The sequence below is a fragment of the Dermacentor silvarum genome, chromosome 4 (genome assembly GCF_013339745.2).
Source record: "Dermacentor silvarum isolate Dsil-2018 chromosome 4, BIME_Dsil_1.4, whole genome shotgun sequence".
NCBI classification, from domain to species: Eukaryota; Metazoa; Arthropoda; class Arachnida; order Ixodida; family Ixodidae; genus Dermacentor; species Dermacentor silvarum.
This window is the reverse complement of record NC_051157.2, coordinates 3,233,100-3,249,824: the sequence shown is the minus strand read 5'-3', so window position 1 is coordinate 3,249,824 and position 16,725 is coordinate 3,233,100. Positions and strand designations below refer to the sequence as shown.

At 52.9% G+C, this 16,725-nt stretch overlaps 1 protein-coding gene across 1 annotated transcript in view; it reads right to left on the bottom strand.

Moving 5' to 3' along the window:
* The window catches only part of LOC119448019 (transmembrane protein KIAA1109 homolog), a 431,927-nt gene extending 418,584 nt beyond the window's left edge, over positions 1-13,343 (bottom strand). Inside the window, exon 1 of the mRNA XM_049665124.1 lies at positions 13,046-13,343. Within this exon, the coding sequence (XP_049521081.1) occupies positions 13,046-13,291 (246 nt within the window). The 5' untranslated portion in view covers positions 13,292-13,343. The remainder of the gene's footprint in view (positions 1-13,045) is intronic.
* Positions 13,344-16,725: the final 3,382 nt, after the last annotated feature.

The window sequence follows — 16,725 nt, the reverse complement described above, 5'->3', positions numbered from 1 at the left end:
GGATAGTCAGCGAATATGTTCGCCCCAAGATATGACACCATCGCCTAGTCGTTCACGTGTACGGTCATGCGAACGGTGGTGAGTTCGAACAATCCATGTTCATTTATACCGGTGTCCTGCTACTAGCCTTGGGAGACGGTCTCGCGAAGCGAGCCGGCGCACGCGAGAAGCATCCGTGCATCTCGCCAATCACAAGCTAAAGAGGAGGAAGACCCTGCTCCCTCGTGAGCCCGACTAAGCCCGCCGTTGGGTGGCGCTTGCAGTGCAACACCTGTGCCATCTCTCTTAACATCTACGCCGACCTCTGCCGGCGCTTAGCTATGCGGGGAAGCCGGATTACAGGAGACGCAAGAGCCGTGCGGGGAAAACAACATCATGGTACGCGTGAGAGTCGTGCATCCCCACACGACACAAAAGGTGGCTAGGTGTGCCACTTTGTACAGTTTCCCGGCAACTCTCACCGAGCAGAGAGAGGAAATTGCCAGTGGCATGTACAGTAAGTGCTCAGTCGTCATGTGAGGGCACGTCAGTCTGTTATCCAACGCACAGCGCACATTAGAGATAGGACTGACGGGACTGTGACAGCAAGCGCAGGAGAAAAGTCTCCAAGTGTGATGTGTTTCGTTGTCACTGATCTCGGAGGCGTGCGGGTGTTATGAGAGATGGATAGGGAAGAGGCATGGCAACACAGCAAACAGATTTTTTTAATTCTCACACGAAAGCCAAAAAACCTCAAACTAAAACTCAAGTGCACACAGAACTAAAAGACAATGAATAAATAAAGGTTAACAAAAACAACCTAATGAATCACTAAATATCCTTAACTTCACCTCCGTTAGTCTTAGGCCCTTCCTACCCCAAAGTCTGGCATCACTGGCCTACTGTAGTGACGATAGAGGAAAGTCTTTCTTACGAAAGTCCGTCGATGCGCGTATTTTCCCGGCGAGAATCTCGTTGGGCCTTTCTAAATGTCGGTGCCTCCGTCGACCGTCGTATATTCGTTGCTGCCTTTCGGTCGGTCCTTCAACTCGCTCTTCTCGGAGCCTGTTTGACCCGGTCGCTGTTGCTGACGTGGCCGGGAGAGGTGACGGGTTAGGCCTAGCGACGTGCTCAGTCGCCGCTTCCGTCCAGCTTCTTTCCCGAGTGCCGACGTGGCGTTCCGGGGATCATCGCACGTGCCGGTCTGCCGTAGAAGGGGGAGCCTCTCTGGGGTGCCTGGTCTTGTCGTGAGGAGCTGCAGCTCGTCCAGGAGCCTCGCCCGAACTTGCCGAGGTCGACGGCCACACCGTGGACGGCCAACGTCACGGACTCGGCCAGACCCCCAAGTCTCCCGTCGCCAGTGCGGTGCTGGCGATGCGACCTTCCTGGCCCGGAACCACGTCGATAATACCAGCTCAGCCTCGCTTCTGCCTCGATTATGGCTCGGTTCACGCGCCTCACGCGCCTCGCGCCGTTCCGAACGCTCCGATCACATCGTCCTCGTCTTCTTTTATTTCGCCTCCGGCGTCTTACTCATGACATGCCTCGATTATGGCTCGGTTCACGCGCCTCACGCGCCTCGCGCCGTTCCGAACGCTCCGATCACATCGTCCTCGTCTTCTTTTATTTCGCCTCCGGCGTCTTACTCATGACACCAAGACAGCACAAGACCTGTACGCACTTTATCTCTTGTCCAACAGGAACCACTTGGGCTTGAGCTAGTCTGCAGTGCTTTCAAGACAAGTGCATACACTGCACAGCTCCTTTCTAAATGCTAAGCTGAAGATGCTGCGCATGGTCATACAATGCTGGGCTGCACTCAGGGGAGGCAAACGCTGATGGAGATAGACCTTATGCCCTCGCAACATGCACTCTGGTCACAGTAAATGTACACAGCATAGTAGGGGGAAGTTTCTTCCCACAGTTATGTGCTAGCAGTGCGTATTCTATGTAGTATTCACCCTTCATAGGACAATTATGCTTCCCATGCTACCCATGACTAGTCCTTTGTCAGGTGTCGTCAAAAGGAAATAAACCTCTCCTTCATTAGCTTGGGCACCACTGTGCTTCTTACAGTGCATCAGTATTTGCACAGCAAGCACTGACATGGTCCTGCGGCTTGTAAGCTTTGAAGTTCAAAGCTGTAGTGGTCGGCAGAGGTGGGCAAATTGCCTAATAATTTTTTTTTCCCCTCTTACCCTTCCACCGCAAGTACCGTCCTCACCTCACTGTCCAATGAAAAATTTGACTGCCCTCTCTCAACCTCGTCCTCACCTATAAAAAAAATTATCCGCCCTTCTGCAACCTCACCCTCAGCACAAAAAGCTTTACCCACCCTCCCTCATCCTCACCCACATGTTGAAAAGGCTACCATCCTTCTTTTACCTTCCATTTTCTACAATTTCAAATAAGCCATTTGCTCAACCCACGAGCTTAGTTTACAACATTGATTATCTAGTGCCATTACTATTGTCAAAGCATGCCACACTGCTCTGCTTTTAGGCGCTTGACAATAGGTCGGCAAAATAAAAGAAGCTCACTAACACTCACTCATAAACTATATTTGTACGAGCAAGAGTACATGCCCTGTCTGTGAAATCGGTAAAATTAAGTCTGAGGCCTCCGAGCTGGAAGAGGAAAGCGAGCCAATATTCCGTTCAATATTTAGCTTTTCTTTCTTAGTTCGATTCAATATCTACTTTGCGGTATTTGCACACCCCTCTTAAGTGCTTTGTCAGGTGCAAAAACTCACATCGCCATCTCACGACTACCACAGAAACTAAAGAGGAGCGTAGGCGCGGACGTAGTGCTTGTTTAGACATTTTTCCTATTCTACTACCATGTGGAGCCCTAACTTTCCACTTGAGTCACCTTTGGGGGGGCATTCAACTGTGCTGTCAACCCTACGGCTCTCCCTTTCCACTCGTGACGGTTGTCGGGGGTGGGCTTTGCCATGGACCAGTTTTTGGTGGTAGCACTTCACACTGCCAACCACAGCGGCCGCGGCCAACCACAGCGGTCGCGGCGCGATGGGCGAAGTGAAGGATGGGGAGACCTCTCCGTTATATCACACAGTACATACTGCAGGGGTCCGTTCTGCGCGAGGCTAAGGCTGAAGGCAAGCTCCAGATCTAGCCACACACAGTTGTTCCGATGTACTCCACACCCGTAGCGCATGCGATTGCAGCTACATAGGGGTCGGGCGAATAAGGCAACGAGCGAGTCAATTCAACAACATTTATTGCTGCGAGCAATAAGACACACTTGCAGAGGGAAGTCCACTCTGTAATAAGGAATAAATAGGCTTGCCTCATTGCGTGTGGAAGTCACGCAAGCAAGGTCACTCACAGGCTGAAGCGGTTATAATCGTGGGGGCAGATCAGGTTTAGCGAGGTCAGAGAGGCCCGGGGGTTTCCCGGTTGCGCTGTTTTATACCTTTTACCTTTTCGCGAGGGGAATGTCCTCCTCACCCGTCGCATACCTTCCCTCTTCCCACGCAGGTACGCGCGTCGCGAGAGGCGATCGAGAATCGGGAGAGGGCAAAGTGCCTCTCTCTCGTGTCCGCCCGGTTCCCGCTGTGCGCGCTATGTGCACATGCGACGACGAGCATACGCGGTGTCGGGGTCTTCCCCAACCCGTAGCGCGTGTAATCGCAGCTACACAGGGTTCGGGCGAATAAGGCAACCAGCGAGTCAACTCAACAACGTTTATTGCTGTTAGCAATAAAACACTGTTGCAGAGGGAAGTCCGCTCTGTATAATAAGTAATAAAATAGGCTTGCCTCGTCGTGTGTAGTAGTCACGCAAACGAGGTCACTCACGGGTTTCAGCGGGTAAATCCGTATCGGCAGGTAGGTCAAGCGAGGTCAGAGAGACCGGGGGTCTCTCGGTCGCGCTCTTTTATATCGTTTTACCTTTCCGCGAAGGGAGTGTCCTCCTCGCCCGCCGGATATTTTCCCTCTTCCCACACGGGCGCGCGCGTCGCGAGAGGCGAGCGGGAACCGGGAGAGGGCAAAGTGCAATTCTCCCGTGTCCGCCCGGCTCCCGCGGCGCGCGTTGTGCGCGCATGAGATGCCCGCCCGTGCGCACCGTTCGCAAGCGACGGGTGAGCGCCCGCGGGAGAAGGTGGCAGCGTGTGCTCCCCACATCCTCCCAGCTTAAGGCCCCCGTACGTTGAGGCTGGCAACTAGGGACGTCCGTTTGCCTGGGTACCCGCCGAGGTTGGCGACCGAGGAAGCGTTGTGGTGATGTGGCCCTCAGCTGGCGGACACTTGATGCCGACTCGGAGGCGGTTGGTCAGCTGCACTGCTCGTGCTAGCGAGGCGGGAGGGATCGTTGTGGGGGCTCGAAGGTGGCTCTCAGTGCTGCGCCCTAGGTGTAGGCTGCGCTGGAGGGGGTGTCGTCTGCCGGCCGCCGGCTAGCGGTTCGTGCGGCTCCAGGTCGGCGTAGCGCCGTCAGTACTGCAAGGGCGTCAGTTGTTCCAGCGCGTACTGCAGGCAATTCGCACGGCCGTATCTCGTCTTGCTCTGCTCCTGGAAATTATTAGCAAACTGCACGAAGCGGCACTGTGATCAGCAGCATAGTTGGCCGTATCCGGGAACCCCGTCGACGTCTGTTACGAAGGGAATGTTCGCAAGAATCATCACCAATTCGAGTCGCAGCACAAGATAATCACCGCACTGTCCCTCACAGCAGTCTTTGGTGAAACCGCACACCCACGCGTCGAACGTTCACTCCACATTCCCATCGTGCCCTTGACGACTCGTCGTGCATACTCGGCGCTCCGTGGTCATTAGACGTTCGCTTCTCCGGCAGGAACTACCAAGGTGCCAGCCCGGCGCGGCTGTATGCTCACGCGGTACGCAACGCCACCCGGACTTACGAATGTTCCTCGCAGTCGTCGAGTTACGCAACTAGCAGTCAGATTACTTTCGCCTGCTACGCAAATTGTAGCGTGGCTGCGGGCTCGCCGTTCGTGTCTGACTGCTCTCTCCCACCGATCGCGGTTGAGGGAGGGCCTGATCGTCATCCCACTGCTCATCACGCGGCACGTAGCGTTTCAGGTCGCATACGTGTACCGGTCCGCCGATCGGCTTTCCTTTCTTGTTCTCGAGCCGGTAAACAAGCGAGGAAACCTTCTCTCGCACTTGATACGGCCCGGTCCACTTCGGCGCCAGCGAGGCAGCGAACTGTTTGCTAGCATCGCTGAGAACGTGCTGGCGTCGAAGCACCAGATCGCCCACTTCGTAGTGGACGTTCCGATGCAAGCGGTCATACTACGCCTTCTGCTGTGCCCTTGCAGTGCGAAGATTACAGCGTGCTTTGTGTAAAGCTTCCGTCATCTTGGCACATAGATGCGTCGCGTATTCAGCTCGTGCTGACGGTGCGACTGACATTCCGCTGCGATCCGCGAGAACCCTATCCATCGGATTCGGCAGCTCTCCCCCCGGTTGAGAGAAGAAGGCGCATACCCAGTCGAGCGGTTCACTGTCGATCGCAATGCAAACCCGATCTCTGGAAGGTAGGTATCCCAGTCCTTATGCCTTTCAGAGAACGCGACAAGCATGTGCTTGATGTTGCGATTGACTCGTTCAGTGGGGTTCGACTGAGCATGGTAGGTTGTCGTTTTCTTATGCTTAATGCCCAGTGCGGCGCATGAGTCAACGAACACCTTTGCAGTGAAGTAGGACGCATTGTCCGTTATCAACTGCTCCGGAAAACCAAACCTGGTGAAAACCTCCATCAACTTATCCATGATCACCCGTGCCGTCAGTTTTCGTAGGGGGAAAAGTTCTACCCATTTACTGAAGTGATCCGTGACCACCAGCAAGAATTTGTTCCTGCTCGGTGTTGTGGGATACGGTCCCATGACGTCACATGCCGCGATTTGCCAGGGAGTCTGGCTGTCGATAGGCTGCATGAAGCCGGGCGGTCGTCCGCCTCGGGGCTTGACGCTTTGGCACACATGACATGATCGGGCGTAGCGAATCAGGTCTCATTTCATGCCTGGCCAGGTGGCGAAGCGACACAACTTAACGTAAGTCTTGGGGCCGCTCGCGTGCCCAGCGATGCACGAGTCATGAAAGTAGCGTAGCAGTGCTCCTCTCAATGCGCGCGGTATCACCACCTTAAACGCCTCACTTGTGTCGTTCTCGGTGGGAATATACCTCAGCAGGACGGTGTCGGAATTCAGCAGATAGGAATCCAGCGCGCTCACAGCATTACCAGCTGTTCCTGAGCGCTCCGCACCGACAGCAATACCAGCTGCCTCCATGTGCGCGGCGGCTCGACAAAACGGATCCTTCTGCTGAGCCTCGAACAGCTCCTTTCTGCTGAAGACAACTCCTGCGGAACCGACAACATCTACGTGGTTCACGCTCTCGCCCAGGATCGACGGTTGTTCCGAGTCCCTTACTCGGGCTACGGCCAAGGTTTCTCCCTCGCCTCGGACTGGCGCTCGCGAAAGTGCGTCCGCTGCGGCATTGCTTTTTCCTTTGCGGTAGCGCACGGTGAAGTCGTAACGCTGCAGCAGCAGTGCCCAACGCGCCAGGCGGCCACTCGGCTCACTCAAGCGCCTCAACCAAGTGAGAGCCATGTGGTCAGTCTCAATCGTGAATGCCACTCCGTCGACATAATAGTCAAACTTTCGCAGAGCGAAAACTATCGCGAGACACTCCTTCTCTGTCACCGAGTAGTTCCTTTCCGCCGGCGTCAACGAACGGCTCGCGAACGCAACCGGTTGGAGAATGCCTCCGTGCTCCTGAAGCAAAATTGCACCTAGACCCAGGTCGCTTGCGTCTGTTTGAATCACAAACTCCCTGTTCAAGTCAGGCAGCTGCAACTCTGCTGTGTCAGCGAGCACCTTTGTGAGGCCACGCAGTGCCGCCTCCTGCTCTGGACCCCAAGTCCAACGCTCGTCTTTCCTCAAGAGCTTCGTTAAAGGCGCTTGCACTGCCGCGCAGTCTGGAATGAATGGCAATAAAAGTTCACCAATCCCAGAAAGCGTCTCAGTTCGCCGATGTCTTTCGGCGACGGGTAGCTCAGTATAGCCTCAAGCTTATCCTCATTCGGCAGAATGCGGCCGTTGTCCAACGTGAATCCCAACAGCGTTATTCTGTTCGCAGCTATCTGAGCTTTACTCGGGTTCAACGTGATACCCGCGGACCTCAGCCTGTCTAGGACGTCTCTCAAGTGACGCAAGTGCTCGTCGAATGTTTTCGAATAAACCACTATGTCGTCGAGATATGCGAGAGCATGTTGCCACTTCGCATCTCCTAGAACTCGGTCCATCAACCACTGATAAGTAGCGGGAGCTCCGACTAAGCCAAAAGACATTCTTTTGAACTGAAAGAGCCCGCGGTGACAAGTGAAAGCCGTTTTCTCTGTGTCGCGCTCGTCCATTTCGACCAGAAAATATCCCCGACTAGCATCGAGCGTCGTAAAGTACTTCGCCCCGCCTAGGTTAGATACTAAAGAAGAAATGGAGGGTAGAGGGTACGCATCCTTCTTCGTAACCTCATTCAGCCTGCGGTAGTCTACACAAAGGCGATAAGTATCGTCCTTCTTCGGGACTAGAACTACCGGGAAGCCCCATGGGCTGTTCGACCTTTCCACAACGCCTGTGTCGATGAGTTCGTCGAAGGCGCTGTCAAGTGCTTTCCGTTTAGTCAAGCTTATTGGCCGAGGATTACATTTCCACGGCGCAGCATCACCCGTGTCTATCCTGTGCCTGACTAACGTAGTGAGGCCCGGCCGGTCCGTGAAAATCGCGTCGTATTCGTACAACAGCGATGACAGTCGTGCCCTTTCTCTCTCCGGCAGGCTGTTGACCTCTGATAAAAGTGGGTGCGCTGCCCCTTGCGACGTCGCGGCACGATGTTGTGCCACCGTCTCTCCGTTGCTTTGATCGTGTTTACCGATTACAGTTTGCTCGCTCGGCTGCGTGTGGCCCGCTCGCGCCGCCCCCAGAGACTGGCGTGTCGCCGCAGGCACAGGCGCTTTTGCGAAACGCTTCAAAACACCCGTTCCGTTCTCTCGGTAACCTCCGCTGGCGATGTCTATCAAAATACCCGACTTGGCGAGAAAGTCTCGACCTAAAATAACAGGCACTGACAGACCGGGAAGATGTACGAGGCGTTGTCGCCTGACGCGTCTCTCCCAACGAATAACTAGTCTAGCTGCACCGCTCGATTGTGCTGTGCCGGAAGCAAGGCGGAAAGTGATGTCACTATCTTTTAAGCGGATATTGTTCCTCGCGGAGATGCTGCAACACCTCGTCACCAAATAAAGAAGCGCTTGCCCCAGTATCCAATAATGCGGCAAACTTCTTTCGGGCTATTGTTAGCTCGATGAACGGCGCCTGCGAGTCCGCGACATCTCCTATGCGACAAGCCAAAGGCGCAAGTAAATCGAAATCGCCAGTTGTGTTCGAGATCGCCGCCCGGGACCCAAGGTGGATCACCGGCAGCCTCGCCCGTTTCCCGAACCACGTGCTCGACCTCGGCCCGGCGTGCTTGCGCAGTCAGGGCGATGTGCCCCAGTCCGCCGCACTGGTAGCAACGGCCACCGAAGCCTCGGTGGCGTGGGCGCCCGTCGCTCCAATCCGGCGGGCCGTAGCTTCCACGCTCGGCGGTCGGCATGTGCCGCTCCTCCGTTCTCACATTAGTCGCAAGTTCCTGGCGCGGCGCACTGCGTGCCGCGTTATGCTGTGCTGTTTTCAGCGCGTAGGCGTACGGGTCCAAGGCGCGGTCTGATAATTCCCAACCACGCTGGACCTGCTCGTAGGCGAACGATGCCGACGCGTCGACCCTCGGGGAATGTGAAGCGATCCCGCCGCCGTTCCACGCGCAGCGAGGCTCGAGTGACAGCGCGGCGGGTGGAGGCGGACGGTATGCTCGCGCCGCGAGGATGTCCCCTTGGATGCGCTTTGCTTCGGTGGCGAGCTCGTCTAAGTCTCGGTACCTACATCCCCTGAAGTAGGCCGCGAAAGTCGGGTGCGCTTGCCGTGTGACGCGCTCGACTTTATCGGCGTCGGTGGCGAGAGGGCTTGCGAGACGATAAAGTTCGTCCATCGCTCGAACATACTCCAGCAGGGACTCGTCCGGATGCTGGGTACGCAACTCCAACTCTCTCCTCAAACGCCACTCGTAGTTGGCCGGAAGAAATTCCTCGCGGAAGTTCGCGTGGAACTGTTCTACTGTGCGGGCTCTGTGTCCGGCCAGTCGGAACCAACGAGCCGCCTGTTCAGTCAGTGAAGCAGGGACCACGCGTGCGAGAAGTTCGGCGTCTGAAAGCCCTGTTGCTTGCTGATAATACTGCAGACGGTCGAGGTACTCGTTTGCACTAGTGCGATCGTGGTACCCACTATAGGTAGGCATGTCTACCTTAATTTGTGGTCGCTCGCTCTGCGACGGGGCCCGCATGGTGTTCTGCAGGGCGCCGGCTAAGCTCTGCATGACTTGCAGCGCATTCTGCAGCATTATTTCGCTTGACAGAATACTACCGCCCGAAGGTTCGGACGCATCCGCAGCTTGCGTCGAACTATTTAGAGGCATAGGTGGCTCTGAGTCCGCGGGACGACGCGGCGAGGTGTTAGGCGTGTTAGGCCTACTTTCAGGCCTAAACTCTGCCAACGTGACGTTTCCGCGATCCCGACTGTTCCGCGTGAAACACTCAAAATCAAAGCTACCGGTTTGTTCGGAAGCTGCCGCCGCGTTAGCACCAGGCCTCTGATTATCTGCCGCGACATCCGACAACATGAACAAATCTGGAAAGTCAGACAAGCCCGTCGCCATTGTTTACTGCAACTTCAGTAGTCCCAGCTCCAAAAAACAGAAAAGAAAACTCGCCGTGTTGCCGAATTCGAACCACGTTGGTAGCGCCAAATGTGGGGGTTTTCCCCAACCCGTAGCGCGTGTAATCGCAGCTACACAGGGTTCGGGCGAATAAGCAACCAGCGAGTCAACTCAACAACGTTTAGTGCTGTCAGCAATAAAACACTCTTGCAGAGGGAAGTCCGCTCTGTATAATAAGTAATAAAATAGGCTTGCCTCGCCGCGTGTAGTAGTCACGCAAACGAGGTCACTCACGGGTTTCAGCGGGTAAATCCGTATCGGCAGGTAGGTCAAGCGAGGTCAGAGAGACCGGGGGTCTCTCGGTCGCGCTCTTTTATATCGTTTTACCTTTCCGCGAGGGGAGTGTCCTCCTCGCCCGCCGGATACTTTCCCTCTTCCCGCGCAGGGCGCGCGCGTCGCGAGAGGCGAGCGAGAACCGGGAGAGGGCAAAGTGCATTTCTCCCGTGTCCGCCCGGCTCCCACGGCGCGCGTTGTGCGCGCACGAGATGCCCGCCCGTGCGCTCCGTTCGCAAGCGACGGGCGAGCGCCCGCGGGAGAAGGTGGCAGCGTGTGCTCCCCACAGCGGGAGAAGATGTCCGCCCGGCTCCCGCCACGTGTGCTAAGTGCGCATGCGACGACGAGCGCACGCGTGAGAAGATGCCGGCGTGTGCTCCACAATAAATGTTTTCCACCTGGTCAGCTGGCCCCTTCGGTAGGACCCCAGACTTGAGCTCAACTACGGTGCCTTTGCACCTACAACAAGCTCATACCTTGTGTTGCTCCTTTTTACAGCGAAAGCTGTATATGGCTAGGCAAAACGAAAAACCGTTCGTCCCATGTTTCTCTAAACGTCTCCATTTGCTGCGCGGTCAGTTACGTCGTTCTCTACGTCGCACAGAAGCGCGTGCGCCAGTGGCAGTGCCGTTAGTGACGTTGTTATTGAACGCGTTCCCACCATTGCTACGTTGACGCTGCTCTGCCCGCAACGCCGTCTCCTCGGCTCGCTGTTGGCGCATGCATTCGCTATCTCGAGTTAGCTCTGCATCGTGGTTAGCAACATCCGCCCGCCATTGGCGCTTGCGTTCTACTTCACGATTTCACTGTGGATATTTCATCGCAGCTGAAGCCAAAGTGCCGCTCGAGAAACTCCCGCAGAAAGCAGGCGTTGGCCCCGGCGAACACGTTCCCGCCATTGCCACGTTTACGCTGCTCTGCCCGCAACGCCTCCTCCTCGGCTCGCCGTTGTAGCATGCGTTCGATATCTCGAGTTAGCTCAGCATTGTGGTTACCAGCATCCACCCGCCATTGGCGCTTGCGTTGCACTAGGAACACAAACATGTAACTGTGATGGAAACAAACTCGCCGTTTCCTTTGGGCCCAGGATCCTTTTAATAATGACACGGCAGAGGGGAGCTTTTTACATGCAACACAGACTTTATACAGACATGCTAACACGATACAGACGATTTACATACACACAGGCTAGAGCTCGCGAAGTCGCTTGTCCTTCTATATAAAGATGTGCCTAGCACTCATGCATCACGACTCGCCGGTGTGTGTCGTCGTAGCGATGACCATGACGGTTGTCGTTGCGTAGTGCGTCGCTGCATCGTCTGACCCTTGAAGACAGCTGGTGTGTTGCTTGCGACGGCCACGTCTTAGCCATCATCATCACGCCACACCGTGTCGTGATATGGAAGCAGGGGAACAGCAGGCCGGCAGAACACCAGGCCACTGCTGTAGCTGGGCCGTAACGCCTGGCCTCTAACGCCTTGGCCGCTAGAACGCTGGGCTCGGTCGGCAGACAGGTAGCTCAGGCGCCCCGGTGCCCAGCAGGAAGCATTGCAACAGGCCGCTATTACAGAAGCCCCTGGTGCACAGGAGGGCTCAGCCACTAGTGGGATCTTTGACCAGGTCCGCACGGTAGCAGGACCCCCGATTGCTAGTCATCGGGCTCACTCAGCAGGCAGGTAGCTCAGGCGTCCCAGTCGCCAGCAGGAAGCACTGCACCTGGCCGCTATAACAGCAGGCCGCTGGTGCACAGGAGAGCTCAACCACGAGTGGGATCTCCGACCAGGTCCGCACGGTAGCAGGACACCCATCCTGCCAGTCATCGAGCCTTGCACCGCCATTCTGCGATCTGCCGTTCGAGACTGCCCCTCGCCCTCACGTTCTGCACGCCGCTTGCTTGTTGGTGGCACGTGGTCTTCTTCCACAATCACCATCACCAATTCTCTTCTTGTTGTTGCCACAGCAGAATCATCATTCCAAGCTCATCTTGTCACCGCCACATGCCACTATCCACATCATAACAATAACTAATAATTGAGAAATGCTTCAATACAGCGTTGGGATTAACCCACTGCTAAATACCGGGGCCGTACGTTTCATCTTCGCTGGTTAACCATCTGTACGGAGTGCTTGGGCGGTGTTTTTTTTCCGAACACTAAGCCCAAGACAGTGCCTAGTGCTCATGCGTGGTCATACTGCGCCAAGCTGCACTTATCGGAGGCCCAAGCCGATGGAGATGGCCGGAGTTTTCGTGTGTGGGCACATTGGTTATCGGGAGAGAAAGCAGCATAGCTGCAGGGTCATTTCCCAGCAGCGTGTCAAGGTGAGCCATCCTCCCTCAGCGACGTGCTAGCGGTGCCCTTTTCTGTATTTTTCGCCTTTGGCGCGGTAGCCTTTTCATTCTTGTGCCAGCCTGGGACTGGGCGTTTGAGCAGTGTTGGGTGTCCCCGGTGACAAACGGTTTCCGCTAAATTAGGGTGAAAAATCGTACGCATGTGTAGCAATCGGTGCCCCCTCCTTTTGCAGCCTAAGCGCGCGTGCAGTGGTGCGCTAGAGGACATGAGGTGACAGTTAACGCTGCCCTGTGGCTCGCTAAGCCCGAACCCACAGTGGTCGGTACTCCTGTGAGATACTAAACCCCCACAGCTTTATTTCACTAAACCACTGCTACCATTCTGGTGGCATGGCAAAAATGTGGATTTGACAGGTCAGGCAAAGTTCACTTATGTGATAAAGCTACTTCCAGCCAGCATTCATATTCGCAGCACAATATTCAAGAAGACACACACAGAGAAAGAAACGAAATAGACAAGACCAACGCTGGCCTTGCTCTGTGTGCTTGTCCTCCTGAATTTTGTGCCGCGAATATGAGTTCAAGATGTAGCACATAACTAGCCCATCTTTAAAACGTGGTAGATTTAGGAAACCCTTGAGAAAGCCAACCTTGCTGTGGTGGGGTGCGACGCACGTCACGGTGGCCTCCTTGAGCAACGAGGAGCTGCAGTTGCGCAGGCGCCGAAGCTGAGCATGGGCTGCACCCAGGCTGATGGTGGCCACACCCTGATGGTGGCCTGGCAGGCTCGTCTCAAGCAGCAGTGGCTTTTCAGGGCGCCGGCCAAGCGGTGGGCTCTGCTCCTGTGCCTCGGGCAGCACTTGTAGGCACCGTTGCGCCTGCCGGCTCTGCAGCATCTGCACTTGCACCTTTCCCCACAAAAGACCACCTAATCACTGGAGCTGCTCACATAACCATGAATGAAGTAACAGTGTGGGGCATCTCAGCACAACACTAAGTTGGGGCAGCACAGGCACAGTGCATGAGCCCAATGCTGCCAACAAGCTCAGTATTTGTGCCAGGCTCGGTCAATCCAATGGCCAGCAACCGAGAAATTCTTAAATAGACACTGGCATTTCAAATAACTTGAATCATGAATGCTGTGTGTCCAAACGTGGTCAGCATGTTGCTATGGGTGTCCAAACACTGCCACTCCCAAGAGCATTGACACACTTGTGGCTTTTCACAGCAAAAGCTCAAGCATACTGCAGTGATCACCTATGGCTTAATTTTGCTGAAGCAAAGTAGCTGGCCAGTACTCAAGTGGGAACATGGGCTTTTGGTGCGAGAAAAAACACAAAAGTACTTGTCAGTGGCCATGTAATTTGTAAATACTTGTAATTTCTTGTCAGTGGTCTTGACAAGAAAAGTTAGCTTTTTGGAGAAGCCACAGGAAGATAAAAAGGACAAGATTTGGTGACAACATAAAAATCCCGGGAATTTCAATAAAGAAATCAGTTAACAGTGCAGCTACGTCCATTCAACAATCTTTCTGTTGCTACAAACCTCGAACAAAAATACAAATTTTCTTTAAATGATATTTTCAGAATATACATTTATTTTTCTCCTAACCTGCAGAGTTTTTCATCTTGCACACCCGTATTTCAGTCATAACGTCAATTTTTACAATGCAAGGCGGCTCAGTCTGCATCAGTGAAGACCCCAAAAATGCGCATTTACAATGGGGTACAACTCTGCGCTTATCGCCAAGTTGGTTTCGTTTAAAAGATGAGCTCTTCAGCTTGAATTTTCGTGCACCACAGCTACTCTCCAGTCACTGTGTTACAAAATCCGGCATAAAGAAAAGAAAAAAGAAATCTATGAATCCCACTCATATTTAGGAACCTGCGATACTACTTGAAGCTTTTTTTCATGTTTACGGAAATGTCATCAAAGAGGCTTGATTTCATTCAAAATGACAACTTGGCATTCATTTTGTTCACTTCACTTGTTTCTCCACACTTGGTTGCTTGTTTCTGCCCGTACTGATCCCACATTAAAAGTTTGTGAGTTTGCTACCAGAATAAATCTTTTCAAACATTCATTTTTCCCACGAAAATTCAAAAATGGAACAAACTCCCGCAAGAAATTGCCCTCCGCTCCCCTTTCAACATTCCCACTTGTCCTTCAAAGTTCCATTTCATCTCAGCCTGGCTCACATGAAAGTTATTGTTTACAGTTTCTTCTCCTCCTTCTAGCGATTTGTGCTTGCGATTTGTGCTTACATTTGTGTCTGTTTCTATTTGTGCTTGATTTGTGCTTGCAGGTCGATTTGTGCAATTTGTCCTAGCGATTTATGTTTTTTTTGTCTTTATTGATTTTAAACGAAATTTCGTAGTTGTACTGTGGTTAATTCCAAATGACATGGCAGCAATCTGCATTTTGCTATGTATTTGTATTTTTGTATTTGAATGTAATTATTTCCCCCTACAGTAATGCCCCACAAGGGCGCTGTAGGCATTGCAAATAAATAAATAAATAAATAAATAAATAATAAATAAATAAAATAGCCGGCTTGTTCACTTCTTCCCAATACACCTCTCCTGGGGTAGATCACACCACACGGCGACGTCACAGCGTGACATCACTGGCTCACGTGCAGTGACCCTGGTTGGCAAAAACAGCCGCCGCCGGCTTTCTGCGTGGTGCAGTCATGCAGAAGTTGGTGTAGGTGAGCGCCATGTGGATGCGTGTTTTTATTTATTTTATTTAATTTTTAATTTTTACGTGAACCTCCACAATTCTCTTGCCAGCCAGATTAACAGTAATGTGTGTCGGGCGAACATCGGCGCGTGCTAAACTGCGCGATGAAAATGTGGCGACACTGGCCTTTTTTACTTGCGAACGTGAACCACGTTGGTGGTGGTCTATGATGGATTGTACAAAAAAAAAATCGCTTTTCCATGGAAGTGTGCCACATTTGCTGTGGTAAGTGTGTGGCGAGAACAGCGATGATATTGGTTTATTTTGCGTAGTGTGCGTTTTGTGTATACGTGCGCGCGTGGTGTGCTACGTGATTAAGCAATACATCTTGCTTACGAGACTGTGGACGTATGTTGCGTGCAATAAAACCAGTTGTAGTGATCAGGCACCGATAGAACTTCAGGACCCGTAATTATTGAAAAGGTGAGAATGAATGAGACATGATAATTAGTGAGCGCATGTATTTCAGTGTCATCTGCGCTGTGCGCAGAAAAAAAAAACTATAAAAAACAACAATCACCTTCGTTTGAGCATAATTTATAGACTGAGAGGTATCGACTGAGATGTTTTGACACTGCCGAAGCATGTATGCATTTAACCACGGGACAAACCACTGAAAATGCCTTAAACGCAAACCACTGAAATTATCGTGATTTAACGTAGATCTCAAGGTCTTAAGTAAAACTGAACTTTTTTTTTTCGTTATTTGTGTATTCACATTATGGCACGGACTTCATGCCGTGATGATGCACATAAACATGCAAAAGTTGGGTCTTGTAATGTTGAGAGCAGCAAAGGAGGCAGCAGACGCAGCGAAGTTACCGCACAATGGATTATGTACTTCATCAATACTTCTTTTTGGGCGAGTTGGTACATCTTGAGACTTTGGGTAACAGCGCAACAGACGACCACAAAAAGGGAGACACGGACACACAGGCGGTGACTAACAACTGGTTTTATTGTGAAGGATAGCACACCTTATATATGCCAGTGAAGCAAGGAAAGGGAAAACATAACAAGGGTAACATCGTGCCAACAACGCAAGCGCAAAAACGCCAACCAAGCGCAACAAGACGCAAACAATTATTTTTCTTTCTAATCTGAACCCCCGATAGCCGCATCCAGAAGATAAATTCAGCGTCAAAGAGAGCAAGGGAAGGGGTTCTGAAGCACTTGCTACCGAACTTCCTGATGTGGTAAGCTTCCAAACTGATGCGCGCTGTCTTGTCACTACTCTTTCCTAGAATCGTCGTCTCCTTTAACCGGGCCACACAATCAGTGCACTTGCTAACGTGCGCAACTATATGTGCGTATTTGTCATCTCGTTTTTTTCAGTTTTAGAGCGTGTTCCCCTAAACGGTCATTGACACAGCGACCAGTTTCGCCGACATAAAACATCCCACAAGACATGGGAATGCAATACACCACTCCAGTGGAACATTTGACGAACGGCGGTTGGTGGTTCTTCTGGCATCCACGTTACTGGTGTTGCAGATACGTGGGCACAACTTTCCCAGCTTGTTAGGCGGAAGAAACAACATATTGGCACGCCGTGCCTACTTGCCACCTTCTTCAGATTGTGGAGAGG